Source organism: Plectrocnemia conspersa, unplaced genomic scaffold (genome assembly GCF_051122295.1).
Source record: "Plectrocnemia conspersa isolate PC_06_02 unplaced genomic scaffold, ASM5112229v1 ptg000001l, whole genome shotgun sequence".
NCBI classification, from domain to species: Eukaryota; Metazoa; Arthropoda; class Insecta; order Trichoptera; family Polycentropodidae; genus Plectrocnemia; species Plectrocnemia conspersa.
Genome location: NW_028277165.1, coordinates 25,068,701 through 25,096,139, shown reverse-complemented (window position 1 = coordinate 25,096,139; position 27,439 = coordinate 25,068,701). Strand labels below are relative to the sequence as shown.

General features: G+C 34.3%; 3 protein-coding genes across 3 annotated transcripts; 1 reads left to right on the top strand and 2 right to left on the bottom strand.

Annotated features, from left to right (window-relative positions):
* Positions 1-901: 901 nt before the first annotated feature.
* LOC148239368 (tubulin alpha-1 chain) lies at positions 902-2,936 on the top strand. The gene is made up of 3 exons (XM_088183357.1): positions 902-1,008; positions 1,322-1,544; positions 1,618-2,936. Exons 1-3 carry the CDS (start codon positions 1,006-1,008, stop codon positions 2,742-2,744), a joined length of 1,353 nt encoding a protein of 450 aa, XP_088039483.1. The 5' UTR covers positions 902-1,005; the 3' UTR covers positions 2,745-2,936.
* A 4,223-nt stretch (positions 2,937-7,159) lies between these two features.
* Positions 7,160-12,546, bottom strand: LOC148239367 (ferritin light chain-like). The gene is made up of 6 exons (XM_088183041.1): positions 12,467-12,546; positions 11,966-12,072; positions 8,036-8,260; positions 7,808-7,965; positions 7,707-7,736; positions 7,160-7,635 (listed from the first exon to the last, which is right to left on the bottom strand). Exons 2-6 carry the CDS (start codon positions 12,063-12,065, stop codon positions 7,480-7,482), a joined length of 669 nt encoding a protein of 222 aa, XP_088039167.1. The 5' UTR covers positions 12,066-12,072; positions 12,467-12,546; the 3' UTR covers positions 7,160-7,479.
* A 2,478-nt stretch (positions 12,547-15,024) lies between these two features.
* Brr2 (U5 small nuclear ribonucleoprotein l(3)72Ab) lies at positions 15,025-27,124 on the bottom strand. The gene is made up of 31 exons (XM_088193891.1): positions 27,022-27,124; positions 26,664-26,827; positions 26,389-26,599; positions 26,020-26,131; positions 25,310-25,575; positions 24,989-25,241; positions 24,799-24,929; positions 24,593-24,733; positions 24,263-24,475; positions 23,613-24,199; positions 23,431-23,548; positions 23,234-23,331; positions 22,998-23,160; positions 22,758-22,935; positions 22,556-22,688; positions 21,583-21,747; positions 20,763-21,504; positions 20,290-20,652; positions 20,020-20,229; positions 19,859-19,959; positions 19,698-19,788; positions 19,453-19,632; positions 19,147-19,383; positions 17,451-17,632; positions 17,219-17,390; positions 16,990-17,150; positions 16,769-16,920; positions 16,566-16,698; positions 15,929-16,076; positions 15,444-15,863; positions 15,025-15,382 (listed from the first exon to the last, which is right to left on the bottom strand). Exons 1-31 carry the CDS (start codon positions 27,064-27,066, stop codon positions 15,140-15,142), a joined length of 6,513 nt encoding a protein of 2,170 aa, XP_088050017.1. The 5' UTR covers positions 27,067-27,124; the 3' UTR covers positions 15,025-15,139.
* Between the last annotated feature and the right edge of the window lie 315 nt (positions 27,125-27,439).

Sequence of the window (27,439 nt, the reverse complement as noted above, 5' to 3'; positions counted from 1 at the left end):
TAAAAACATCAAGGATGATATTTTTTTGCTGATATACCTACTACACTCCCACGTCTTCTTTACCCACATGTTGAACATTGAGATAAAAATCTACATATACTACTATGTACTTATATGTATCATGCCCAATGATTATAACGGCCATGAAGCTCCTGGACCGTACAATTCTTATTGTAATTAATACAACTTTATGGTTTTGTAATTTCCTTTGAATTTATCATCCGTAACGAAAGTAGCGGCGTATTCGCCACGTCGCGTCGCTCAGATGAGATTTCCGAGTGCATTTCCTGCCTTCGTTTTATGTCTAAAAGCTATATTTATATATGTTTACTAAAAATATGCAAAAGGGCAACGAATGGGATCTATCGTCGCATACTTCGCGGGAGCAAAGTTTTAACACAACTTTATATGAAAACTTTCTTCATGAAAGAAGAACGAGGCGTATCGATCGACACAAAAATGACTTTCTCACGATGCTCTAAACGTCTAAACCGTTACAGTCTGATTTATTTAGATGTAAAACGTAAAAGAAATTGTAATTGTATAAGGAATATTCTTAACGGTTTTTTTTAAATGTTGCTTAGAGCGAATTGTATCGCGGCTACGATTCGTTTCATTGTTTTATGCGTTATAATCGAGTTTTATTCGTAAAAGGTCTTGTCGCAGGTTCGATCGATCGATGCGAATCGTCGGGTGGAGAACGGTGACATCATATTCGCCATGGACGCCGGGATCGTTAGCTTCTCATCCCACGCGGCGTCGTTCGGGCGAGCGAACGGAGCTCTGCGATTGGTGGTGCATCGCACTGCGCAACACCACCAACCAATCGCGAGGCTCGGTACTGCGCCGGCGCCGCCGTAGAATCTCGCCTATAAATACACCCGTCCGACCCGTTCTCGGCACAGTCGGTTTGGCTAGCCACTTTAACGGTCGGTCGAATCGCTCGCAGTTGCAGCTGCACCTATCTTCTCGAATTCTCAAGAATCAAAAAACCAAAACCTCAAAATGGTGAGCATTCGTATGTACAGCTCGCGTTCAGCTGTCCACCGGCAACGGCAATTTAATCGCGTGACCCTGATTTCGCCGGCCGGCGGTTTCTAACGGTCACGGCCGCCATCTTGATGAACCGCACCCTCGTGCTGCGTCATTTTGACTACTTTCAAATATGCCAATACAGTTACATTTTCTACTTGAAAAGAACGCCCTTAGTCGAAATGTTTCATCTCTGCTAGGGTCGTCCGTTCCGCAATCTTGTCTCAAAATGGCGGCTATTAATTTTTTCTCATGTTCATTAGATTGACGTTTGTTTTTATCCTTTCAGCGTGAATGTATCTCCATACATGTCGGACAGGCTGGCGTACAAATCGGAAACGCCTGCTGGGAGTTGTATTGCTTGGAGCATGGCATCCAGCCCGATGGCCAGATGCCCTCCGATAAGAGCGTAGGAGGCGGAGACGACTCCTTCAACACCTTCTTCAGCGAAACCGGCGCCGGCAAACATGTCCCTCGCGCTGTGTTCGTGGATCTCGAGCCTACCGTCGTCGGTGAGTCGCCGCTTCGAGCTCGTTAGTGATGTCCGTTGTCGTTTCCGTTTTAACGTCTCGCTCTGGTTTTCAGATGAAGTCCGCACCGGAACCTACAGGCAGTTGTTTCACCCGGAACAGCTTATCACTGGAAAGGAAGATGCCGCCAACAATTACGCCCGCGGTCACTACACAATCGGAAAGGAAATTGTAGACTTGGTTCTCGACAGGATTCGCAAGTTGGCCGATCAATGCACTGGTCTCCAAGGTTTCCTCATCTTCCACTCTTTCGGAGGAGGCACCGGATCCGGCTTCACTTCCCTGCTCATGGAGCGTCTCTCCGTGGACTACGGAAAGAAGTCAAAGTTGGAGTTCGCCATCTACCCCGCTCCCCAAGTCTCTACCGCTGTGGTCGAACCTTACAACTCGATCTTGACCACTCACACCACCCTCGAGCATTCCGACTGCGCCTTCATGGTCGACAACGAAGCCATCTACGATATCTGCCGCCGCAACTTGGACATCGAGCGCCCGACGTACACCAATCTGAATCGTCTGATCGGTCAGATCGTGTCTTCCATCACCGCCTCCCTCAGATTCGACGGCGCCCTCAACGTCGACTTGACAGAGTTCCAGACCAATTTGGTGCCGTACCCGCGTATCCACTTCCCGTTGGTCACCTACGCTCCGGTCATCTCCGCCGAGAAGGCTTACCATGAACAGCTGTCCGTCGCCGAGATCACCAACGCTTGCTTCGAGCCCGCCAACCAGATGGTGAAATGCGACCCTCGCCACGGAAAGTACATGGCTTGCTGCATGCTGTACAGAGGAGACGTCGTCCCCAAGGACGTCAACGCCGCCATCGCCACCATCAAGACCAAGCGCACCATCCAATTCGTAGACTGGTGCCCGACCGGTTTCAAAGTAGGCATCAACTACCAGCCACCCACCGTTGTCCCCGGAGGCGATTTGGCTAAGGTACAACGTGCCGTCTGCATGTTGTCCAACACCACCGCCATCGCCGAGGCCTGGGCTCGTCTCGACCACAAGTTCGACCTCATGTACGCCAAGAGGGCTTTCGTCCACTGGTATGTAGGAGAAGGTATGGAGGAAGGAGAGTTCTCCGAGGCCCGTGAGGATTTGGCCGCTCTCGAGAAGGACTACGAAGAGGTCGGCATGGACTCCGCCGAGGGCGAAGGAGAGGGAGCTGAAGAATACTAAACGTCTCGGCGATTCCGAATCGATGTCAGTCTGGATCGAAAAACAACATATTTGTCTTGTATGGTTTTAAGGATTGCATTTAACTTTTTGTTTTCAAAAAGCTGTATTATTAGTTGTGTAATAATTTATTTTGTATTTTTCACATTCCTGAAAAAAAATCAAGACTGATATAAATAATCGATTCAAGTGAAACCTTGTTTTATTTATTACTTATCTTCAATTATTTATACTTGAGTCAACAAGGGAAGAATTCATAAGTATATGGATCCTAATAGTTAAATCTGAAGAGAGATGGAAGTAATTGGTGTTGATGCCTGGTATGAAACTACGTCAAGTTATTAGCTCTTATGTATTCATAAGTATTTGCCTCAATGTTGCTGCAAGGATGTGATCTATGTCTGCTTGGTGTCTAGCATAAATATGTATTCTATAATATAAAATAGTATATTTGCAAGGTGGATGTAAATTTAGGAATTGTATTTAAGTTATATTTCACAGGAAGTTTATAATGAAAATAATAGGTTATCGACTTTCAATCCAGTTATATTTATAGTTTTTGTTTTCAACCAAGTTAATTGAAATCAATAGATTTGCAGTTTTGACAGACTTTTTCACCAATTTTGAAATTAAACAATAAAATGACGTAAATATATTATTTTATATTATAGAATACATATTTATTTATTGTAATGGAATACAATATTAATTTGTTATTTAATAAATAACATTCATTTGTATACTTGTAAACGTTGTCGTGTAACCAACGAGTTAACGTTATGTGTCAAGTTATCCAAAAGCATAAAATATATAGCAATTTGAAAAATATATATATATATATATACTCATTTAATTAAAAACACGAAAAAAGGATGGACACAAATCACTTCAATATAAATTGAACCAACTCCTGTATGTGCACGAGAAAATATCAATATATCGATGCACAGTATTAGGCAGTCAGATGGTCTTTGCTAGAGAAGAGTTGGCAAGTGCCCAATCCTAGCTGTTACAGGCAAGAACAGTTAATGCGACCGAAAACAATGAGGGACCTCCGGGGCCCACTTCGGAGCTACTCGAGCACCGAAGGGTTGTCAAATATGCCTTTAAGCATTTTTCAAAAGTGTTTAATTATGTAAACACTTCTGTGAGTTTTAAACGAAACTTATCCCAGTGCTTTCAAAATGAAAACAAAAACGAATTATACCCGTATTCTTTCAAGTATAAATACCAGGGCTGTGGAGTCGTTAAAAAAAAACACGACTCCGACTCCGACTTCGACTCCGACTCAAAAAAGTTTAATTTTATAAGGTATTTTTGGTGTTTTTCTACACGTTTAATATTCATACGCTATACACATTCATTATTACGCAATTAAAAATTCATAAATTTCACAATTTAATAAATGCTCGGAGTTGCTCATTTTTCACGACTCCGACTCCAGCTCCGGCCAAAACACCACGACTCCACGACTCCGACTCCGACTCCACAGCCCTGATAAATACTAAAGGAGTTTATGCTGTACTTTTTCTCATTACGCTTGGAATCCATATAATAGAGCCAGCTTCTAGTTTTTGCAGACTGCTGTGAATCTACAATGTATAAGCTGAATTTCCAGTGCTTTTCGAAAGTCACACTTAAGGCCTGTCTAGAATATATCCGCTTAGATGATAGGAGTATTCCGCCGACATCGAGGACCTTGAAAATAAAATTGTGTGACATTTTTTGACACTAAAAGGCAATCGGTTATCGAAAGCCCAATTCCATAAAGAATTGAGATCCTCCCGCAGGTCGAGGGAATCCAAAATCGACTACTCTCTAAAAAATTTCAATTCATTCATGTATAATAAAAAAATTGAACGATTCATTGCTATTTCTGTCATTAATGAACAATAGAAACAGCAATTGACCCAAGACATAGGTCTTATATCGTTCTTAAAATGAGTTTTCATACTTGATGAACTGATATGTATTGGTCAAGTAATTTGAGAATAACTATATAAAACCTTCAGTAAATACAAAATTAGACAATTTTTTACAAGTAAATCGTGATTAACTTTATCGAACCCCTTTTCAAAATTTGTGTATTAGGTCCACTTGTACACCAGAATTCAATGATTTCGAAATAAAGTCAGAAAAACTGTTAAAGGTTAGTGACAGTGGATCGAGATTGATGGAAACCATGTTGCTGCACGAGAAGCACATGCAATGATTAAAAATGTATCTATATAATATAATTTCAAATAATTTTGCAGGAGCTGGAAGCACAATTACTGGCTTGTAATTATTAATGTGGGATTATGAATCGGGGTGACCATAGAGCATCTCCATAACTCTGGAAAATATAAGGATCTCAAAATTAAATTAAATATAAACCAAAGAGGGTTCAAAAGACCAAATTTGCATCCTTTCAGAACGTAGTCTTAGATAAAATCTGGTTCTGAATAAAAAATGGACTTTGGCTTGTTAAATCCATAGTCAACCAAAATAAAGGTTTTGATTTACAACATGAACACTGTCTCATCGTAATTATAAGTAAAATCTGAATGTGACCCAGCGTCATGGTATACGGTTTGAAAATATTTACCAAACCCATCAACAATTTCTTCATATATATGCTGATACCCTTTCAACAGCATTGTATAAATCAGGGGTATATATAACAGTTTGGATTTTCTGGGCCACATTTTTATGGGGAGTTATGGATCGTCTCGAGCCTTGATTATGAAGCAAGGGATATTTTTCTCCGAGAAGATAGGTCTTATAAAGTGGGACCAATAGGAGAGCGCAAAAAACAATTATCCCTTCTCAGAAGTCAAAAGCAATAAAATCGTGCTGTCGCCATTCCAGTAAGAACGCTCGTACCGAGCGTTCTCACTGTGACGACGCCAGCACGAATTTATTGCTTTTGACGAGAATTTTTGACTTCTGAGAAGTAATAATTGTTTTTGCACCCTCATATTGACTAAAATTTGGTTTGAATACACTTTAACCAATGCTTTCATATCAGAAGTTCGTAGTAATATTGGTAAGGATAGCTATTATTTTTTAAACAGAGTAATATTCAAGTGCAGACAAACCATTGAGCAATATGTGAGATGCGATGTCTGTCTGTATTTCTTACGCTTATTTTTCCTTGAGATATGAGTTGCTGTGGCGTAGCTATGAGGGGGGGGGGGGCAATTAAATTATATTTTCGCTTGTAAAAAAATAAACTGGTGAAAATGTATTTGGATATGAGTTCACTGAAGAATACACATTCACTGTAACATATATACTTACAGAGCATATTATTATTAGATAGTGAAGCATAATACCAAACCACTTGTCAATTTTTGTCAATCTGCGATTGGAATTATGTAGTAAGCTAGCATTTTCAGACTCTTAACATTGCAAGAAGAGTGGATTAACCTTAGTTAACCTTCATACCGTGTAGCATCTATAGATGCAATCAAGAAATCGCCAGTACGCATTGAGAACCTAAAGGTGCCATAAGCATTTCAGCCTTGTAATATGCTTCTTCTATTTAATTTAAGGTTGAAAATCACTTTAATTTATTAAAATATTTAATTTAATGAATTTATGGTATAAATAGGTGCCCACTATTTATCAGCAAAATGTGAAATGGCTTGCAAAAATACCAGATCAAAGGGTTAATTTACTTCTTAACGAAGCGCATTAAAAATATATATTAATTTTGAAAAATACAAGAAAATTCCTAGAATTGTGTAGTTGATATTTTGAGATGTCGATATAGCAGCAAATTATATAGAGAACTCATATATGTATATTAATATATAACATCTCAACTGGGCCGGACCTTCAATGAGTCGAGTTATATTTGTGAAAAATAAGTATAATTTATTTTGAGATGAAATTTCTATCTAATGGTTGTTACTTACTTATCTTTTCAATATGATAACATTTATATATAGATAAATGCCTTTATTTATATTCCGAGCTATGAATAATGAATTTAAATACTAATAAAAATTGTGTACTTAATATATCAAATAAAGTTCAAAGGTTGCACTCGAAGACTCAATGTATTGTATCTTTATTTGGAAGTTAAATCAAATAATTGATTATCGGTAACAACTAAGATAATACAGTGTTGATTTGATCTATAGACTGATTAGGAAATCTCAAGTGAGGGTTTTTTCCTCCTGAAAACTTACTATAGTACTGTAGTAGTCCGGCGTTTCTTTAATCCTATTGGCTTCATTTCGTCACATTCAAATGTACGCTCATGACGCGCTTAACCCATTATACTTTGCACACATATTTGGCAAAAGACTGATATTCATAAAAATGGGCCAGAGTAAAAATTTTGGACCATTTGGAATGTTTTGTATACCTCCAAATATTATTATTTAATGCAAAATAATAAGTAAATGTAAGTGTAAATAAAACATAGGTCCCAATTATATATGTATATTAAATTATTACTACGGAATATAATACAAAAAGTAATACATGAAAATATAATTGACATAAAGTGTACATATAGGAATAATTATACATTTTGTATATATTAAAAATCACATATGAGAATTTGATCGTTTATATCATTACACTATATATATCAAAAACCCTAAAAATTAATCAAAATCTACTTATACATATGTACAGGTGAAACAAAGAAAGACATTAATGTACAATAATAAAGACTGGTCTTTCTTTTGCATCTTTTACAGCATTATGTGATTTTGAATAAACTACAACCCTGAACAAGTATTTACTTGGCAATATACTGGTCGAAAATCTCTAATCCCAAAGCTTTATTATCTGCATTTGATGTCAACATGCGTTTCAAATCTTGATTGTAACCAACGAGCTGGCGTATTTTGTCAGCATATTTTTCAAGGTAATTATCTTCGAGGTATTGTGTAATCTAATAAAAAAAACACCATCATTAAAAGCTGTAATCAATTTTGATTAAAATTAATTTAAAATTAAAAGTACCTCAGGGTCGCTGTGATGTTTGATTTTCGGCTATATAAAAAAGCGCAATTATTAAACGTTGCAATTCATTTTGATTTAAATTTAATATAGTTTAAAAATACCTCGTTATTGATTTGTTCAAGTACAGTATTGTTTATTATTTGTTGGGCAGTCTCGGCTAAGTTTTTGTAGGTGTCCACAGCTGAGGCGAGCGATTCCAATTCATCAGGGTTGACTTTGTCGCTATCGATGTTCAATTTAAAATTATCAATGGAGCTACCTAAAAATTGTTAATTCTTCATTGTACAATATTCATTGAAATTATTAATTTAAGAAGTCGATGCACACACCTCTCTTGGTAAGATGTTTAATCAAATCGATGGTGGCATCCCAAGTTTCATCACTGAGCTTGTTGTACAGTTTTTGCAGTCCCTGACGGTTGTATTTATAACCGCCGAAATGGGAACCCAATAACAGGAAAGTGTAAGAGTTGTCTAGTTGAAGATTAATGAAATCTTTCAAGCCGTTTTCTACATGCTCGATTGATCCGTACCTTGAATTGCAGTTGATTAAAGCTGAAAAAATATACTTTTTGTTATTATATTATTTTTTTGGAAATACCTTTAGTGATTTTGATTTCTTATAAAATATGCATCGAAAGTCGTAAGGTTTAATTAAAACCATACATGTTCTTGCTATAAATGGATTTTGATATTTGATCTGTAGGTTCACCCATGTTTTTGTTATGAATTAAACAGATGTTTCAATATCTAGTGTTAAGAGTGACAGCATAATGACCCTTTAAAATATAAATATCAGAGACGATAAACATTGTGAATATTGATTATTTATACACGATTCTGAGTTACTCAATATTTTCTAATCACATAGTGTCATACGGTTACTCATGTTAAATATTTATAATTAGTCAATTGTTGATAATCAGTACTTAAAGTGGTCATATTTTATTGTTTCTTAATAGAAAAAAATCTATGATTTTATTTATAGTTAAGGAATAGATCCTTATTCTCAGAACGCTCTTTTAACGATGCATAAAGCTGCACTAATTCTTGGTTCACTTCACTAAAAGCAAAAAGTTTATTGTTCACAGAATAATGTGTGAAAACGTATTAGGCATTTTATATTTATAATAAAGTAAATAACTTTTGCATAAAATATTATGAGTTTCAGGATATTTTGAAGGTAGCCGCTGTAATCGTTTTTTCAATGTCATACGGGTTAGGCCCGAATCATTAGGATACTTACTTATTTTAATTTGTTTTAAATTGCAAATACTATTTTCATAAATAGCATTTCTTATTTTATAAGTAGCAAATATGAATTATAAATAGCATTTTTAATTTTATAAGTAACATTGTATAAATAGTAAAACTAGTGTAAAAGTGTGCATTTTTATTAACCCTTTGATGCTAGTGTTTTTAAAAAAACTTTTTATTTCACATATTCATCGATTCTTCCTACACGTTATTATAATTAAATTCATTCAAAAACTGTTCTATGCCATTGTCATACTAACAAGTTCCAAATTAATTTAATTTTTCGAATATCAAGACGTCAACAGCGATCTTTGCTAGCATTTATTTTATATAATATATATTAAATATAATAATGATATATTTAGCATCCAAAGAGTTAAACAATCTTATCATTTTAATTCGCAGATGTAATATTTTCAAACTTGTTATTTGAAATTCTAAAATTGCACAAGCTACATAAATGTTTTGGTGAAATTTAAAAAAATAGATTGGCATTGCTACGTTTATAATTTATTATTAAATAAGATAGAAATAAAGCTTTCGTAAGGTGCATATCTGCGTATTTTTCATATAATCCATTAGATTAGTTTTTTTTTCTTTTGAATTTAGTAATTTATTTATTTTAGCAATATTTTATTATTCTAATGCGTATATTGTTTCATTTCTCAGAATTTAAAACAATCCAGCAAAGATGAAATTATATATTATTTATCATTATATCTATTGTTCAATTATATTATAAAAAAACAGGGAAATATTTTAAGTGATATGTGCATTTAAATAAATACTTTGTTCCATAAAACGAATTCTTTGTGCATTTATGTAAGATAATTTTTTGGATTTTCTCTTCAGAAAAGGATTTATTGTTCACTGTTCTGACCAATGCTCACTCGTATCCAATCTGTCCAACAGTAATGCATAAACAATTCGTTATATGAAACAATTATTTTAGATATTTTTCACTTAGATTATCCTCTAAGAAAATGCGTTTTTTCGAGTAAATGTTCTGAAATTTTTTTATTATTATTTTTCTGATGTATATTTATTATTTACCTAAAAAGGAGAAGAAAATAATATCGGTTTTTTGAACGAAATATTTTAGGCGTGAAATGATTAATAATGATTCTGTACACAAAAAAAGTGTAATTAAAAATGTTTTAAATATTACATATATATATAAAAAAATGTTTTATATGAATAAAAGCTAAAATAAATATTTATTATCATACAAAATATTTTCCTTATTTATGTATTATACACATCTAGTAATTCAACATTGATTGCATGTTAAAAAAAGCAACATACATGACCCATTACAGCAGCAGTAGTGATGATTCCATTTTAGCTACAAATCACGTTTTTACAAGAAGGAAAGTTCTGCCCTTTTTTTAAAAGAATCTCAACCATTTGTTATTGTTTTTATATATTTTTTATAAAGTATATGCATGTATGAGTACATTTTTTTTATTTTGAACATATTTCTGTCTGTAAGAGTTGTCGAATCATCAGATTATGGGCCAAATAAATACTTGATCAGATGGGGCTTTTTCGCTGACTGGTGTATGGAAACGCGTAAATTAAAAATATATTTTCAGAATAAAATAAAAAACATTTAAAATTTTTGACTTGTATTGGTACATCTATTAAAATTATTTATCAATGGTCTGCAATATGTGGGTCGCGTAAGATCATAATGAAAAGCTAATTACCTTACATTTAAAACAGGTTATATTTTTATTTAAATAAAAATATATAATTTAATGGCGTTTCAAGCTTCAGTCGCCAGCAGGTTAAAACATAGCTAATGTGAATCAAATTAAATTTATTATATAACTCATGGCTTTGTGTCATTTTACAATCTCAATTTGTCTGTATATTAAAGACACTTTGATCCTTATTCAAGGAAAAAGTAAAGTCATAATATTATCTTTCATATAGACAAATATTCATTTCATAGATGGTAGCACAATTAGTTTTAGTTTTTGTAGGTTAAGCATTAGAGATAAAAATAAGGTAATTCTAACTGTCCTATGGATTACTCGTTGGTAATATTACCGGCACTATTATTTTATACAGGCACAATACGATGTAATCATCTATCGAATTCTAGAAAAAGGAAAAGAGCATTGCGATTCAATTGCAAATGAAATTCTAAAAAAAATACAATAACCGATACTAAAAAAAACTCATCAGTAGATAAATCGTTAATTTTGTGGCGTAATCGGTTAATAGTTGGGGGATACAAAAACAAATTATTTAATACTTTTAGAAACTTTTTTATGTCGTATAATTAATAAAATATGTGAGTATTGCAAGAATATTTTCAATTGCTTGTTCACAATAAATGTGTAAATTATTTTTTTGGGTATTATGTATCATTAACAACCAATTATTGACGGTTATACAAATAGCTATGAAAAAATTACGTTAGATGATCGGTAAACCAAATATTGATAAATATATATCTATTAAGGTTAAATGTCAAAACCTCTTCAGTGAACTTTACAATATTAGCGATTTTTATATACAAACAACTCTTATATTACTTGTTGAAAAAATTCATAATTTAGGCGCAGCTTTTGTAATCTAAGATAAGCATAAGAGGTGGTCTTTTAATATAAGCATGATCTGTTTCAGAGGTATTGATATAATGATATAATTTATGACGCAATGTCTAATCTTCTTTGCCGCTATTAGTTATGCAATTTGATTCATGTACTTTCTGATCGGATGTCGATTCATACGATGTTGATGAAAATTAAGTGTTGATGAAATAAAATTACTTTGGTAAAATCATTTATCAATGAGAATTGTTATCCGTTAATCGATCGTTGTTAGTGATTGAATGACATTTGACTATCAAAAAGTCAATAAATACAAAATATTGTAGATATTTGAGTTACTAGGATGATAACATTTATCTACATTGTAATATATGTCCTTTAGTAAAACGCAAGGTCGAAATTTATAATAAATAAATACATAATATTGATAGACACTCACATTCCCCTCCAGCAACGCAAACATCTTTGTATGATTGATGACAATGTTGAGCATTAATCCCAATAACAGCAACGCAGAGGAAAACTAGCAGCTCCTTCATTTTGATTCTGCAAAAAATAACGATTTAGATCATAAATGCATTTACGTGCATAAACACACGTTGATTGATATGTTTATATAGTGATGAAACTAGATAATACTATTTGTAATTGACACGCAATATGATCTGGAAAACACCCAGTGGAGTTGATGATTCACATAATAATATATAATACGCATATACATTAAGGAATGACTTGCCACATTAAACTTCTTTTATATTTTAATATGTATATTATGAGTGATACGAATATGCCCTTTGATTGATTGTTAGATTAAAAAAATCACAATGGAAGTGACAATACGCATATTCAATCATTTGCGTTCACCGTTTAGAAAGGTATTAAAAAAACAAATAAATTAAGCCACGCGGTCTACGCGATAAGACCAATTAACACTCACTAGGTTTTTCGAGACAATCCAAGTAGAACAAAGCGCAAAGATACGACTGCTAAGATCGTAGTGTCACTCGCTAGTGAGTTGCCAACTACGAGTGCATCCTCGAGTACACGCGAGTGAACTCGATGTAACGAGCATTAAAATATTAACGAATATTTATTACAAATGCCTTAGTTATTTTTAAATTATTACTATAGATAATTAATATTATTTTATTGCATTGGATAAAAGCCTCGAAAAGATCTGGACCTACGCATAGGCAAACCCAGGTAGTTGCTATGAGTCGCTAGTTCTCTCATAAATCATAAATTAATGACAACTTCTATAAATAAACAAATGTTATTTTATATGTTTATTTTTTTAAAACACAAATTTTAATTTGTGTTAGTGGGAACTTTACCGAAAACCGGAGCTGAAGCAAAAAAATATGAAAAAGTGTTGATAAATTTAAAACTACCCCTTCTCCAAGACTGCGCGCTTGGTCACGAATTCTGACTTTCCCTATTGTATTTCAAGATTTAACACGTATCTGGTGCCGGCACAACATACAACCATTACTTTGAAGCCCCTTTTTTTATTAGTTTCATAGGCATATACTGTATCAGAGTACTTTTATCTTTTAAAGCCACCATACTTTCATCTATGTTAAAGTATCTATTTAGTTTATAAGCATCTCCAAATTTTTTTGAAAAAAATGAGTATCTCCCAAACTCTTTTAACATCGAAATTATCTTTAGCATTTGAGTTTACTTCAATGTCTGAATATATGGTTTTTTCATTAATTAAATTTAGTTAAACGTCTTTGTCCATATCTTCTATCTTAGAAATAAAGAAAAATATACTTTTAAAAAGTAAATTCTCTATCTCTACAAAAACTTAATAAAGTTCATAAGAATATGTATAAATAAGTAATTATAATAATTATTATTATAAAACTATTTTTTTAATCGTTTTAAAAAGTAATATATTTACCTTTGTAGAAGTTAGTAAGCAATAGTTTTTTAAAATAATCATACTTTTTTGGGTTTTTGAAACCCCTGGTGAAGTATGTGTGCGCCGAAGAGTCGGAGAAGAATATCTAGCTGATTGCGTAGTAGCCAAAGGCAAATATTTGGCGGAAGCAGTATGGTCTGGAGTTGTATGACAGCAGCAGGGGTAGGAAACTTATGCACTTGCGGGTGTAGTGTGAATAGTGGCATTTATATTTCAATGTTGGAGTCCACTTTAATGGATTCTTACAGGAAAATATTGCCAAGCCCAGATCACGCTACCATCCGATTCCAGCAAGACAACGCTCCGTGCCATACTTCGTGAAAAATTAGAAGGAAAGGTTGCCCAGCACAATTACAAATCCAAAATTGAACTGCGAGAAAAACTGTCGAGGGAACGGAAAAAATTGTCTCCGTCCATCTGCAAGTCATTAGTTGACAGAATGTCAAAAAGGGTTGCAGCTGTAATTAAACCTAGGGGTGAGCCTACTAAATATTTAAAATAAGCTTAAAATAAACACTTTAAACAACCGCAATCGGGTTTTTATTTATATTTGAACGATTTTTAAAAATGTAACTCATTTACTGGGGTGCCCTATTTTTATGGCCAAGCCTGTATTTTACATTTACTTTCGAGTCACTTCAAGTTTTACCAATTCTTAGTGCTTATATTCATAAATCTTCTATAAAAAATAAAATTATTTATGGATCCATACTATTCTTACAATACTGAAAGCAAAAGCGCGTTTGCTTAATACCTTATTTTATATTTTAAAACAACTTTATACTTCATCGTCGGCTATTACCAATTTGAGGTTGTGAACTATGCACGTTGAAGTGATGAAAACAATACATAAATCTAATTTTAGTATTGTGTGTGATATAAAGTGATAGAGAAATATATTTCTAATAAATACATATGTAAATACCTTTTTATATAAATCGTCCACTTCCAAAATTTAACTTTAAAAATGTGACATCACCCACAGTTGCAGTCGTAAACACTCAGCGGCACAAATAACAACTGATATAAAACATTTTTTACAAGCGATTGAGTCAACTTCAGGTTGGTGATACACTATGCACATCATATGAATTATCAACCCTAATGCATGAGGTCGTTTTCAGCTTATCATGGGTTAAGGACAAAATTTTTGAAGACGTCTGGTTTCCTTACCTTATATAATAAATCTCCCTATTGATGCACACAGATTCTTTCGTATTTTTTTACAAATACTCTGACTGAATAATAAATATTATTTAGCTTTTAATCATACGACTATTTGTAAAGATAGGAGCCGTACTTTTAAACTTTAATCCATTTATAGCCATCAATTACATACCTTGCACTGTTTTAAAAAAAATACCTGACGTCTGATACTTAAGTTTTTTTATTTACTTTTCAGCAAGTTCAAATAACTACATATATAAGTATAAAATCCTATTGGAAGGATACAGTAGTAACCTATATTTTTTTCGGTAGTAAGTTAATTCAAATAACTAATGTTAATAACATTAATTTTTTTAACTTGTCATAAGGGTAAGATTAACTATATTTATGAATAAAGTTAATTTTGTAGAATCAATACCTTTATTTCCAATATAATATACAAAATTAAATAATTCTGAACTGATTTTTTTTAATGAAACATTAGTGTACTTATACAATCATTTAATAAAAATGTTTTTAATCCGATTCACTCTCAGAACCAGACCTCACGTCGCTCACGTCGATCGAAAATTTATATTCCTGATCACAGCCTAAATAAGCATCGCTCATGAAGTACAGCGTGTACGAATGATGTCCAGGAGAACCGGCCACAAAGTCCAACTTCACTTTAGCTTTCTGAGCTAAAGCGACACGTTTAATGGACACTAGCGAATTGGTCTTGGGATCGCCGATAACCACCCACCAGCCTTCTTCTCTTTTCTACAATAATAATGAGTATTAAAGATCTGATATGATAATGCATATTATAAATATATAATACCTGTGGGAAATACGGTGCAATGACTGGTCCTGCTAATTCATCTTCTCTCTCCAGCGTTACGTGAACGTGAACCGGTGCACCAGCACGCAAAGCTGCTTTATCAGCGACTTCATACGTTAGCTCAATATTGGGATAACGATTGCAGAAGCGAGCCACGTCGGCCATTTGTTGTTCGGAGAGCTGCAACAATCTAGCTCTGGCCTCGTCTTCTAACTCCATGATATCGAACACGGTTTCGATGTTTTTATCTGCGCATCTCTTGATTATATCCGGAGTGAAGTGGGGTAATTGTTTCAAATAAGAGTCTTTAGCCCACATAGCTTGAGTGACCATTTGAGCCAACTCCATAGCGGCGACAGCTGGTGATAACCATCCGTTACTTGATAACACATCTACGCAAGCTTGAATCAATCTGATTGCCTGTAAAAGAATTAATATTATATTTTCTACATATTTGATTAAGGATAATGTGAGATTAAATTTACCTTTGAGAGAACAATCTCTGTGTCTTGCTGTAACTCAGCTCCGAGTTGTAGTCGTGAAAGATGCGCTTGCAATAACAAGTTGGCTTTAGTGTGAGGATCGTTGTATCTCGGAGCTCCACCGCCAGTTCCAGTCAATTTGTGTGGCAATCTGCAAAATAAAATAATTTACTAACTTAAAAAATCAAAGTTAAAATTAATCCAATCTTCATGATTATTGAATCAAGAACATATATATATATATACAAGGCTGAGTCAAATTAAAACCTTAAAAGCTCTAAATCTATAGGAATATGATCTGTTATGTGAATATGTTGATGACACTGAACCATCCCTTATAAGTTGTCTTTCATTACTTCAAGTCTGTTCCGATAAATGCGGCAATATATAAAATATATTCTTTTTTGTTATTATTTCTACATATTTGTCAAAATAATAAATAAGTTTATTTGTTTTGCTGAAGTTTTTATTTACCCGAATTTTACAACCCCTGTGCAAATGACCTTCAATGGAAATCTAATAACAAAATGGGACATATCCTTGTAGGTTTGTATGAAAAAGGACAATATCCAGCAAAAATTATTATTCAAAAACAAAAGAAATTAATCAACGCTATTCATGTAGTAAATTAATTCATTACCTTGCACTCAAACTCTTCAATAGTTGATCTTCGTGATGTCTGACGCATATATCTTCATATTCTGCAGCTGAAGCTATTATTTCTAGAAGGCCGCGTATCTTCGTTTTGTTGGTCAGTGAAAGACTGAATAACTCTAAGAAAATAAAAAATATATATAAGATATAAAATACTGCTTCATATATATTATTATAAAAAAAACATACCGATTGTAGTGTAATTTATATAATAATAAGAAGCAATCATTCCAAGATTCAAAGCTTGCAAATCCATCTCTTCTTCGATGCTGATGCATTTCGATTGTTCTAAATCGGCCAGAGTTGTTTCAATCAGTTCTGAGAGATGATCTGATAAATGTCTATTAAAATAAAATAATAATAGTTAGGAAATCGGTTAAATGTTTTAAAAAATATAAATAATATATTACCGATGAGTGACGCCTTGAAGATTGTAGTAATTCGGATTTTGTGTCAAACGTCTGTATAAGAATGTCCACGTTAGATAATCGACGGCGTCCTGTTTGTTTTCTACCGTTTTTGTTACGATTTCAGCGTTCAGATGATCGTGAAGACGATGATCGAGATGGCTCTGTAAAGATTAAATCATTTTTAGTCAAAGTAACATACGTAAAAAAATATAACAGAAAGTGAATATACTTCTATAGGGAGACACTCGTTCAAGAACTTTTTGTAAAAGTCTTTCTTAGACGATTGACATAATAGAACACATTTGGCATCATCGTCTTCCAAGGGTCTTCCGGCTCGTCCGACCATTTGTAATACATCAGTCAATGGGTAATCTTCATATGCGTGAATTTTTCCATTGTAACTATAAAAGCATAATCGTTATATTAACAAATCGCGATTAAATTAAATTTAAAATCCATACATTTGAGTATCGGCAATGATGACAAAGTGGGCTCTGAGTTTATGACCCCAACAGAGATCGTAAGCCACCACTGCGATTTGTACAGCTCCGGACTCCAGCAATTGAGCTGCTAAACGCCGATCTCCAGGTACGAGTCCAGCGTGCAAGTAAGCCACACCACGAGACAGAGTTTCTTTTAAAGTCTATGAATAAAAATAAAAAAGAGAACATATTAACTTATGAAATCCACCAGGGACTTGTGTTATCACCGTTATTCATGTGTCATGAACAGAAGTAAAGGTATTATAACTAACACCGATTGGTTTGGTTTTTTAAGGTGCGGGTTAAATGAGTTAAAAATTAAAGTGTAGTATACTTTTACTGAATTATGCATTCTACATATTATTCTTTACATGTTGAACAATTATTTTATATCCGATTAGAAATAATGTATTTTTGGAAGCTATAAATTCTTTAATGTAGTTTTTATACCCGTTTTTGTAAAATGTTTTTTTCCACCTAAAAACTGTTGCAGGAATCTAAATATATGATAGTCGTTTGGAGCAATGTCTAAAGAATACGGTGGATGAGCAAGACGTTCCCAAGAAAATCCATTGATTTTTTCTGTTCTGTTCTTGGATAAATGAAGGCGAGCGTTGTTTTGGTGTAAAATTACCCTTCTTTAATTTATAAGGTAAGGTATTTTTTATGATCTGAGTCGCTTTTAAACGAATTAGCTGAGCACACTATGTGTCTATTGTAATTTTTTGTCAATAATCCAATAATTCATAATAAATAATGCTCTTCATATTCCTCCAAATGCATAATATTATCTTATTGGGGTGTAATCCTGTTCTCGGGGTTGGAATTGTTGATTGATTAGCGTCCAACTACTGCCTTTTACGTTGCGTGTCAAAGTAAAGGATCTACTTCTCATCTTCAGTAACAATTCGACTCAAAAATAAATCTGTGTTCAAAAATCATTAACTATTGGTATATTGAGATTCGCTGCGTGAGGTTTTCTCAGACAATTTATGAGATATATATTATGCAAACTAACACATTTACTAACTTTTTAAAAGTCTGTGAACTGATGTAGGCGACACATTGAGCTTTTATGCTAGCTTCTGTAATGTTAATCTCAGACCTGTTTTAATGGCAGCCCTAATATCCTCACTAACAACCCGCCCTTATGTAAATATTCAATGTCGAAATTTTTAAAACCACTGCCCATTGCATTACAGATGTTTTTAATTGCAATCGTCACATTTTAACCGAATTGAATCTCATAAAGCATACTATAGCTTAACTAAGATTATTTTATCTCCACTGCCATTGTTGATTTAGGGTTGAAAATATCGAAACAATCTATATCCCGTTACTAAATAGCATCATTGATACTACTACTGTTAACAAATACCGAAAGAGTAATAAAATTATCGTTGATTTATCAAGTTATACATTATAAGACAAATGGGACAACCTAATAAATCGGTTTTATCTTGCTACAAGTAAAGCTTTTAAATTACACACAACAGTAGTTCGAATTTGTAAATTAAAACAATCAAATAGATAATCATAAAAGATATTATTTAGTAATAAATACTTATTTACTAAAAAAAAGATTTTTAAGTGTTTTGTTAATCAATGAAAATTGTCAAAAATATCGTATCTTTGTCTTAGACGTATGGAGTAATTTAAATTTTTTTTATAATACCTTGTCGACCATCCTATCAAGGAATGGCTTGATATCTTCACGATCAGCGTGCAAAAAGCGTGCCGGTTGTCCGTCGGCAGCGGCATGTGTTAGTAGATCGACTGCCGTCAACCTAGCTTGTCTCCTTGTGGGTGAAAATACAAGAGCCGGTCTGTGAGGACTGTGCCGGATTATGGCTTCATAAATTGGTTTAGACATTGCGGCTAAACGAGATGCATTATGCGAAATATTGATCCCCTAAATTACATAATAAATAGATTAGAAACATTTCGTCAAGATGTATATTAACAATTCTTGAATACATACCTGAACGTGAAGTTCTAAAGGTACTGGTCGTACGCTGGGATGGAAGTTAAAAGACGAGTTAGCACCGCAGCCGAGCCAGTTGGAAAGATCCCTAGCTGCGGCGAGCGGAGCCGATAAAGCGACGATCCTCGCCGGTTTTCCCGTTTGAGATCCAACGTATCTTGCTCTTGCCAATACCACCTTTAATGAAATTCAACCATGATTATAAATTAATATCAATAATAAAAATATTTTTAATGACTTGCCTCCAAAACGGGTCCTTCGGGTCCTCCTAATAGTTGAAGTTCATCAGCGATGAACAATTGTACGTTTTGTACGTTCTTACGACCTTTCCACCTTAAATAATATTCAATCGTGTGTATATTTTGTATATAGTATTGAATAATAATTCATTATAGACTGATACCTTCTGGATAGTACATCCCATTTGTCAGCTGTGGTTATGATAATTTGTCCTTTGGTCAGTAATTTATTATCCGTTACGGTTTCCCCAGTCAATAGAACGACCTGGCAAAAAATATTTTTTTAAACACGTGACTTTTGAGAGTTTACTTTTTTTGGACTTACCTTGATGCCTAGCTGTTGAGAGAATTTTTGGTGCCAGTCTGTGAACAACAACTCAGCAAGTGACTCTTTCGTGACAATATAAACGCAGCGACCGGCCGAATTTTGCGTGAGCAATCTCAATATGGCCAGTTCGGCTATCGTAGTCTTTCCCGATCCGGGAGGAGCTCCGATCAGTATGTTATCATCAGAATTGTAAACAGCATTAAAGACCTAAAATAAATGAAATTATTATCATATACCATAAAAGTAATAACGCATCTAAAATCATACCTGTGTCTGAATCGGATTAAACTGAGGTATCTTATTGACGTATAACGCTTCAAATTTAGAATTCCGAAGAGCCGTAATTGGAAGCGGTTGTAGATCCAATAATTCGGTGGGTGGGAGACTCTTTTCGGGTAGAATCAAATGTCGGAAGCTGACCGGTAATTGAGTTTCGGCTCCGATCCATCGATCGGATACTACGCGTAAGAAATATTGTGGCGGTAGGGGTTCAAACACTGGAACGCAGAATTTGATAGCGTGTTCGTCTGTTGAGTATTTTGATTTCAAGAGGAAGTATTCGTGGTGGAGTATAACTTCCGAATCGACGTCCTCGACAAGGATCCAAAATGCTTCAGATTGACCATGAACCTACGGATATAAAATCAATAATGTAATGCATGATATATAACGAAAGAATTTTTTATGGTTAACATTACTAATAATATGTATAAAAAGATGAACGGATAAAGTTTGTATACCTTTTCGTCCCATTGGAAATCGGGAGTGATTGTCAGCTCGACTTTTAAAGTAGCTCGAGTGACAGGTTGAATGTGCGTGGACAAATCCAACTTTGGGAACTGGCATACATATTTATGAACAGTCTTTCCTAGTTTCGGCGCTCTAACTAATTCTCCGATTTCAGCTGGACCCAACTCGTACAATCGCTCCCAGGGAAAGTTTTTCTTTTCTAGCTTGCGAACGATTTCTTCTGGCATTTTTTTGAATTGCCGCAACGGTGACATGGATTGCCACATGCGACGGTCGATCATCTTGCATAAAGATAACGTCTTATCGACCAACTGAGCCCAACCTCTATGCAGCACTATTTCGAAAATGGCTCTGAAGAGTCGCGACGCAGATTGAGTGACATAAACCATATCGGACATCAAAGCAAAACCTTCCAATTTCAATTGTGATATGTATGCTTGCAGAAGAACGTTGACTTTAGCCGACGCTTCTTCGGCGCCTTCCTTGATCGGAATAGGAACACGACTCACGAGCTTTTGCAACTCAGGTTTCTCCTCTTCGCGCACAGTAACATGTCTGAATTCCCCGGACAACGAAAAGACACGCAACAGCTCAATTTCACTCAGCGTTGGTTTTAATAGCTGATTGTAAGTATTCATAGTTTCATGAGAACAGTAATAATGTGAGGCAATACGACCGGGCTCCATCACCTGGAAATGTCCAGATTTCCTATCGTACTTGATAAGGCCAGATCTGTTAAAAGTTATAAGATATTTTATTGAATAATATATTTTTACATACACAATTATATTTCATAAACAATGTTCATACTTATCCAATTGTATTGCAGCAGTGTGAATTAGATCAGCACGATGCATCTCAAGTAACGGATCACTCGAAAGTCTTTCAGTAGATATACCATAAAGGGCAGGCTGTCTCAGCATTCGAACATATAAATATGTATAGCCCATCCATGTCACAGCATCACGTACAGATCTACATAAATAATATTAATTACAATAAAAAAAATAGTAGGTAAAAAGATCCATTCAATCCTCAATATAATCTATTGTATGAAATACTTTCAAGTCATTAGAAAAAAGTAAAAATATTATAATAAGCATAGCATTTGTTACGAAATCGATTAGCTTTGTTCGTCTTCGTACTTAATTCGACTTGTATTAACTTGTCGTTGTACCTGCTATGACCGAACTTCTTAGAATTCATTTATTGCAATTTTTAAAAGGTACTGTTAATATTTTTACATTTATCTTAACATCTAATGCACTGTACTTTCGCGCGAAAAAACACTCTTAGTCGGCATATTTGCACGTGATCAAAAAAAGTGGCAAATAATCGAAATTTATAAATTGTCATATTACTAAAACTACGCTACTGATAATTATAAAAATTGGTGTGGGTACTCATCAAATATATCAATGAGAACTTTTCGGTCGTAAATAATAAATTTTCGCAAAATCTTTGTCGGCTTTAGCAAAATGCCATAAGGTATAAAATGAGATTTCAGAATACGACTATCCTAGAATTTGTCGCCATCGATTCTAAATGAGAATTGGTTATGGGGTGATACTTATATAAACTGATGTATGTATGTATGTTTTAATTTTTTATTTTCATTTTAATTATTAATTAATTTTAAATAAGTTATTTTTACTATTTTATATAAAAGAAAATAGTATATCTATTTAGTTTAAAAAAAATCGGCATTCCGGTAAGAGGAGATGGTCCGATAAAGATGTTGGCCTGGGTGCCACAATATTAAGTATAGTGAACAAAATCAAACCTGACTGTTCCTAATACGATCTCAGCATTCAAAGTATCTGCTAATTTAGAAACCATTTGCGACTCAATCGGAAGTTGTTGATTCAGCAGTGAAAGATAATACTGAAGTTCCGAGTGATTTGTAATCAATATTCCTGAATAAATATTGAAGAATCGTTAACAAATATATATTTTTAGTATCATTGTTGAAAGTATTCAAGTACCTTCTCCTTTAGTGTCGTACTGAGGACGACCAGCTCGCCCAAGCATCTGAAGTACATCCAAAGCTCCCAATTCAACCCAGCGTCCCTTTTCAGGAGAATAAACCTGAGTGCCTTTGATGATAACAGTGTGAGCTGGAAGATTTACACCCCATGCCAAAGTAGCAGTAGACACTAGCACCTAGAAGTAAATATAATATATTTAATATAGAGCTTATTTAAAAATATTGTATTAAATCATACTTGAATGTGCCTATCAGCAAACAAATCTTCAACGAGTGTCCTATCAACTCTTGTCATTCCGGCATGATGGATAGCGAAGCCATACGGGAGCAAATCTTTCAATTCCGTATTCTTGACTTGCTCGGCTTCAGTTCTCAATACCTCCATACTAGCCGAGCCTTCCCTATGAGTTAGTAAAAATATATAAATTACGATCAATGGCATAACTTTTTGATAACATAAGCAATTAAAAATACCTTAAGAATTGTCCGAGAGTGTCTTTTTCCAAGCACATGTCTCTAACTGCTCTGGCAGTCTTTCCAGTCTCTTTTCGGGAGTGAACGAATATTAAGACCTAAAACGATGATAAATTGTAAAGATTGATTAAAAAAATATCATGTTCTCGATTGGTTTTCTGGGTACAAAGGCACCTTCTAAATTCATCATTCAATACCTGATTTCTCCCAGCGTGTTCCATGGTTTTCTCATAAACGATTTCATTCATTACTTGGAACCTCTTCAAAGCTTTCTTTTCTGTAATACCAATATACTGCTGTTCTAGAGCAACGGGCCTAAAATATTGATTATATTATATGTCTGACAAAATAATATAAGCAATCTAATAATCATACATACCTAAAGCTGTTATCAAAATAGAACAACCCAGTATCCGGGCGAACACGCAGAAAAGCAGCGACATCTCTATAATTTGGCAAAGTGGCACTCAAACCCACTAATCTTATTTCTTCTTGGGCCGTTTCTGCAGCTCTCACCGCTCGAGCGACCAACGCTTCGAGTACAGGGCCGCGCTCGTCGTGCAGCAGATGCACTTCATCCATAATCACCAACCTTACCAAATTGGTAAAGGTCCTCTCGCCGCCTTTTCTTGTAATGATATCCCATTTTTCAGGAGTGCAGACAATGATCTGCGTAGCATGTATCTGTTCTCTAGTGAGCTGGTGATCTCCCGTGAGTTCAGAGACTGTAATGTTGTACGGCGCTAAGCGCTTGCTGAAACTTCCGACCATTTCTTGTACGAGAGATCTCATAGGCGCCACGTACACCAACTTGAACTGGTCAGCCGCTATGGTGCCGTCTTGATTGATGTGTTTGCCGATTTCCCTCAGCATGCAGAGCAATGCTACGTTTGTTTTACCAGCGCCAGTCGGAGCGCAGATTAGTAGATTCTCATCAGAGTTCAGAGCGGCGTTTTCTAATCGGCTCTAGAATTATATAATGATATATAATATACAGAGATACAATAATAAAGACGACAAGAAAATTACCTGTATTCTGTTCAATGTCTTGAAACCTTCGAAGGCAGGTTGTACATATTTAGGCAATTTGTCAATTGGCACGAGTTGTTCACTGTCATCGAAAGGCTTCGGTTTTAAAGCAGGCACGTGAACTTCTTCATAGCCCTTTCTTTGTTTTCGGAACGATCCATCGGGCAATTGACACCGTTTATTTGCCATCAAATGTGATCCTTGAGCAAAGATCTTAAAAAAATAAAAATAATTATACTTTTACATTTAAAAAATATGTGAAATTTTGTTTTGTGTTCGTTAGCATACGTTTATCCCTATTCTGTACTATATATTATAAATAATACTTACAAGTTCTTCAAGGTCGAGTGCTTTTCTAGCACCCCCAACTTGTCCGCCTCCAGGACCTACAGTAGTCATTTCATCAGTATCCATTGTAGTAACTTCTCGACGAGTTGTTCTGCTTGTTCCTTCCGTTGCAGAATTTAAGCTCTAAGTAACAACAAAAATAATTATATAAAAATAGTCTAAAAACATATAATAAATAAAAGACTCACATCTTCATCTATTTTTCCAGTCTCGAGCTGAGCCAAAATTTTCCTCAATGCCGAATCTTTAGTCATCTGTTCTCGGATAGATTGCTTTTCGGATTCGGATTGTGACGATGCCAGCAATGTGCAATACAAAACTAAAGAGAAGACATGAATATTATATTTGAAATATATTTATCTATAATTTAAATCTTACCCATATGACGATTTTTTTTCAAAAGTTTAATCAGATCGAAGCAGTCGTAACCTAGAAGTAATACTAAACGATTTTCACAATCTCTATCATCGGCGCTGTCTCGTAAAGCAGACAATACGTCGCTCGCTCGCTGCTGTGAGACTACTGCATCGGAATAGACACGAGACAATCTTCTTTGCAGCCAATAAGCGTCTATGTCCAACGGATGTAAAGCTTGCTCTTTTCTTCCATCGTCAATATTTGTTCCACTCAACTATATAAAATAACGTTATGTTATAGAATTGAGAATTACGTATATGTATGTTTTAAATAAAATATTACGTTTGTCGCTAGAATTGGGGCATTTTTCTTCGTTTCTCTAGCAGAATGTACGTTTGATGAATCTTCAACGTCCAAAGTGTCTCCACGGTCTTCATCAGCGTCAGCTTCTTTATCGTCGTCTTCTCTAACTTCTCCGTAAGCATCTTCGTCATCTTCGGAACTCGACTCTTCAAACTGGACGTTTATTCCATATGCTTCGTCAATCTGTTCCGCATTATCACCAGTTGGCACTGGTGCAATACCAGTGAAATCAGTGATCTTCTTACCTATGTTTAAGAAAAAAAAATATGAAATTGACAACAAATGCTAGCATGAAACTAATTACAAAAAAAATTGTAAATATACATTTCGTAAAAAATATTTTTGTAACTTATTTTAGAGGACAATTTAAATGAGCAATATAAAAATACTTTGTTCCATAAAACGAAGTGTTTGCGCATTACAATAATAATTAATGAGCATTAATTAAATGCATAGATTGAGCAGCATTTTATTTGTAGTGTGCATTAAAACATATAAACTGCACATTACCGTTTCATTAGTGTAACGAACGATCGAAATTAAGCAGCATTTAAATACTCAAAACAAACGTCATAAAACGAGATATTAAATCAAATATGATCCTTCTTCAATAAGTTACAAAAGATACAGCTGAAAATAGCTTTATAATACTTGATTCAATTTTTTTAAAAAACAATAATATATCATACCTAAATTGACAAGTAGAGCAAATCTTTCATCAGGTATTAATCCTAATAAAGATTCAATTTCAACTTTTCTGTCATGATCTTTCATACGATCATTTTTCAAGACGGCGAGAACCTGCAAATATTTAACATATACTTCCATTAATTAGTTTATTATTATTACGTATTATTTAACAGCTAATTTACTGCTATGGGTTGTGTGGTCATTTAGCTGGCAATATATGATGCTATTATATAATCAATTATAAAAAGTATAGAAAGTTGTTGGTCATTTTTAACAAGCAAGCAAATATATATTTATAAAGCCTTTCCTTAATTCGAGATAAAAAAGTGATGATATATTTCATTCATTCAATCAATACACAAACTGACCTCATCTGCTGCACCACACAAAACATCCCTCGGCTGATCTCCTAGAGCCGTTTGCATAAAAGCTAGAAGCAATTCGTGAGCTCTGCGTGTTTCTTGAGTCCGAGGCCGATACACTGAGCCAGCTCCCGTCATATCTTCGACGCTCTCCGATGTCAGAGTGGCGCCTTTCATGCGCTCAAAGTCATATTGAGCTTCATCTCGTTTCTGGCGTCTGTAAATTTAATAATTTTTTTACAAATTACCCTATTTTGTTTTTCAGTGATACAGACACTCACTTGACTTTGCGTTCTTCGGCTTTATCAGGCTTCGTGCGTTGATGTCTATCACCCATCCTGGTGCCGGTAAGTTTGCCGACGAGCGACATGACCTCCCCTGTCGCCTCATCTCTACCGCGTCTCTCGATGAATCTGACGTCGGCTTGTAATACCAAATTTGAATTCTAGAATTGTAATACGATGTGTTAATTAGGTTTATGTTAAAAGTTAATTAAACTATTATTGCGATAAATTTAGGTATTTTGAAAAGATGTTTGGACAAACAATTGATAATATTACAAGCGAAAATCAGAATTTTGATGCCGATTGATATATAGATCGATTTAATGCATTAATAGGGCTCGAAAATGATAATTACCGCTTTATATTCATATTGCAGCTGTCTAGCCGCTGCGTCAGCCATGGCGAAGCTGTCACCGTCGGCCAAACGTCGAACTTTAGGTTAGGACGCCGACTGTGCTGCCGCACTTAAAAAATAATAATACTGCACAATAAAAAGATAACTGAAATAAATTATCTTCAAAACAACTTTTGTAATTAAAAATTATATATAATATGGCGAATAATCAAATATATTTTTAATCGTTTTTTCTAACAAACCGTAATATTTAATATATGTTTTCGTTATTCGAACTATGCACATACATATGTACAAGTATGTACATATATGTGAATGTGTTTTGTGTGTAACCGCAAAATTTGAAATGGTCTTTGCTTCTTTGGAACTCTAAACTCTTAAAAAACTAGAAATATTTTTTTATATACATCATTATTAA

Bases quoted from the DNA above. Each gene is read 5' to 3' on its own strand.
- LOC148239368 (XM_088183357.1), top strand. The intron at 1,545-1,617 runs GTGAGTCGCCGC...TCTGGTTTTCAG, and splicing joins TCTCGAGCCTACCGTCGTCG to ATGAAGTCCGCACCGGAACC.
- Brr2 (XM_088193891.1), bottom strand. From the start codon at position 27,066: ATGGCTGACGCAGCGGCTAGACAGCTGCAATATGAATATAAAGCG. The intron at 16,921-16,989 runs GTAATATATTAT...TTATTTTAATAG, and splicing joins CTTCAAGGCGTCACTCATCG to ACATTTATCAGATCATCTCT. The intron at 16,699-16,768 runs GTATGTTTTTTT...TTATTTTCTTAG, and splicing joins TATAAATTACACTACAATCG to AGTTATTCAGTCTTTCACTG.
- LOC148239367 (XM_088183041.1), bottom strand. From the start codon at position 12,065: ATGAAGGAGCTGCTAGTTTTCCTCTGCGTTGCTGTTATTGGGATTAAT. The intron at 7,737-7,807 runs GTATTTTTAAAC...TTTTTTATATAG, and splicing joins TTGAACAAATCAATAACGAG to CCGAAAATCAAACATCACAG. The intron at 7,636-7,706 runs GTACTTTTAATT...TTTTTTTATTAG, and splicing joins AACATCACAGCGACCCTGAG to ATTACACAATACCTCGAAGA.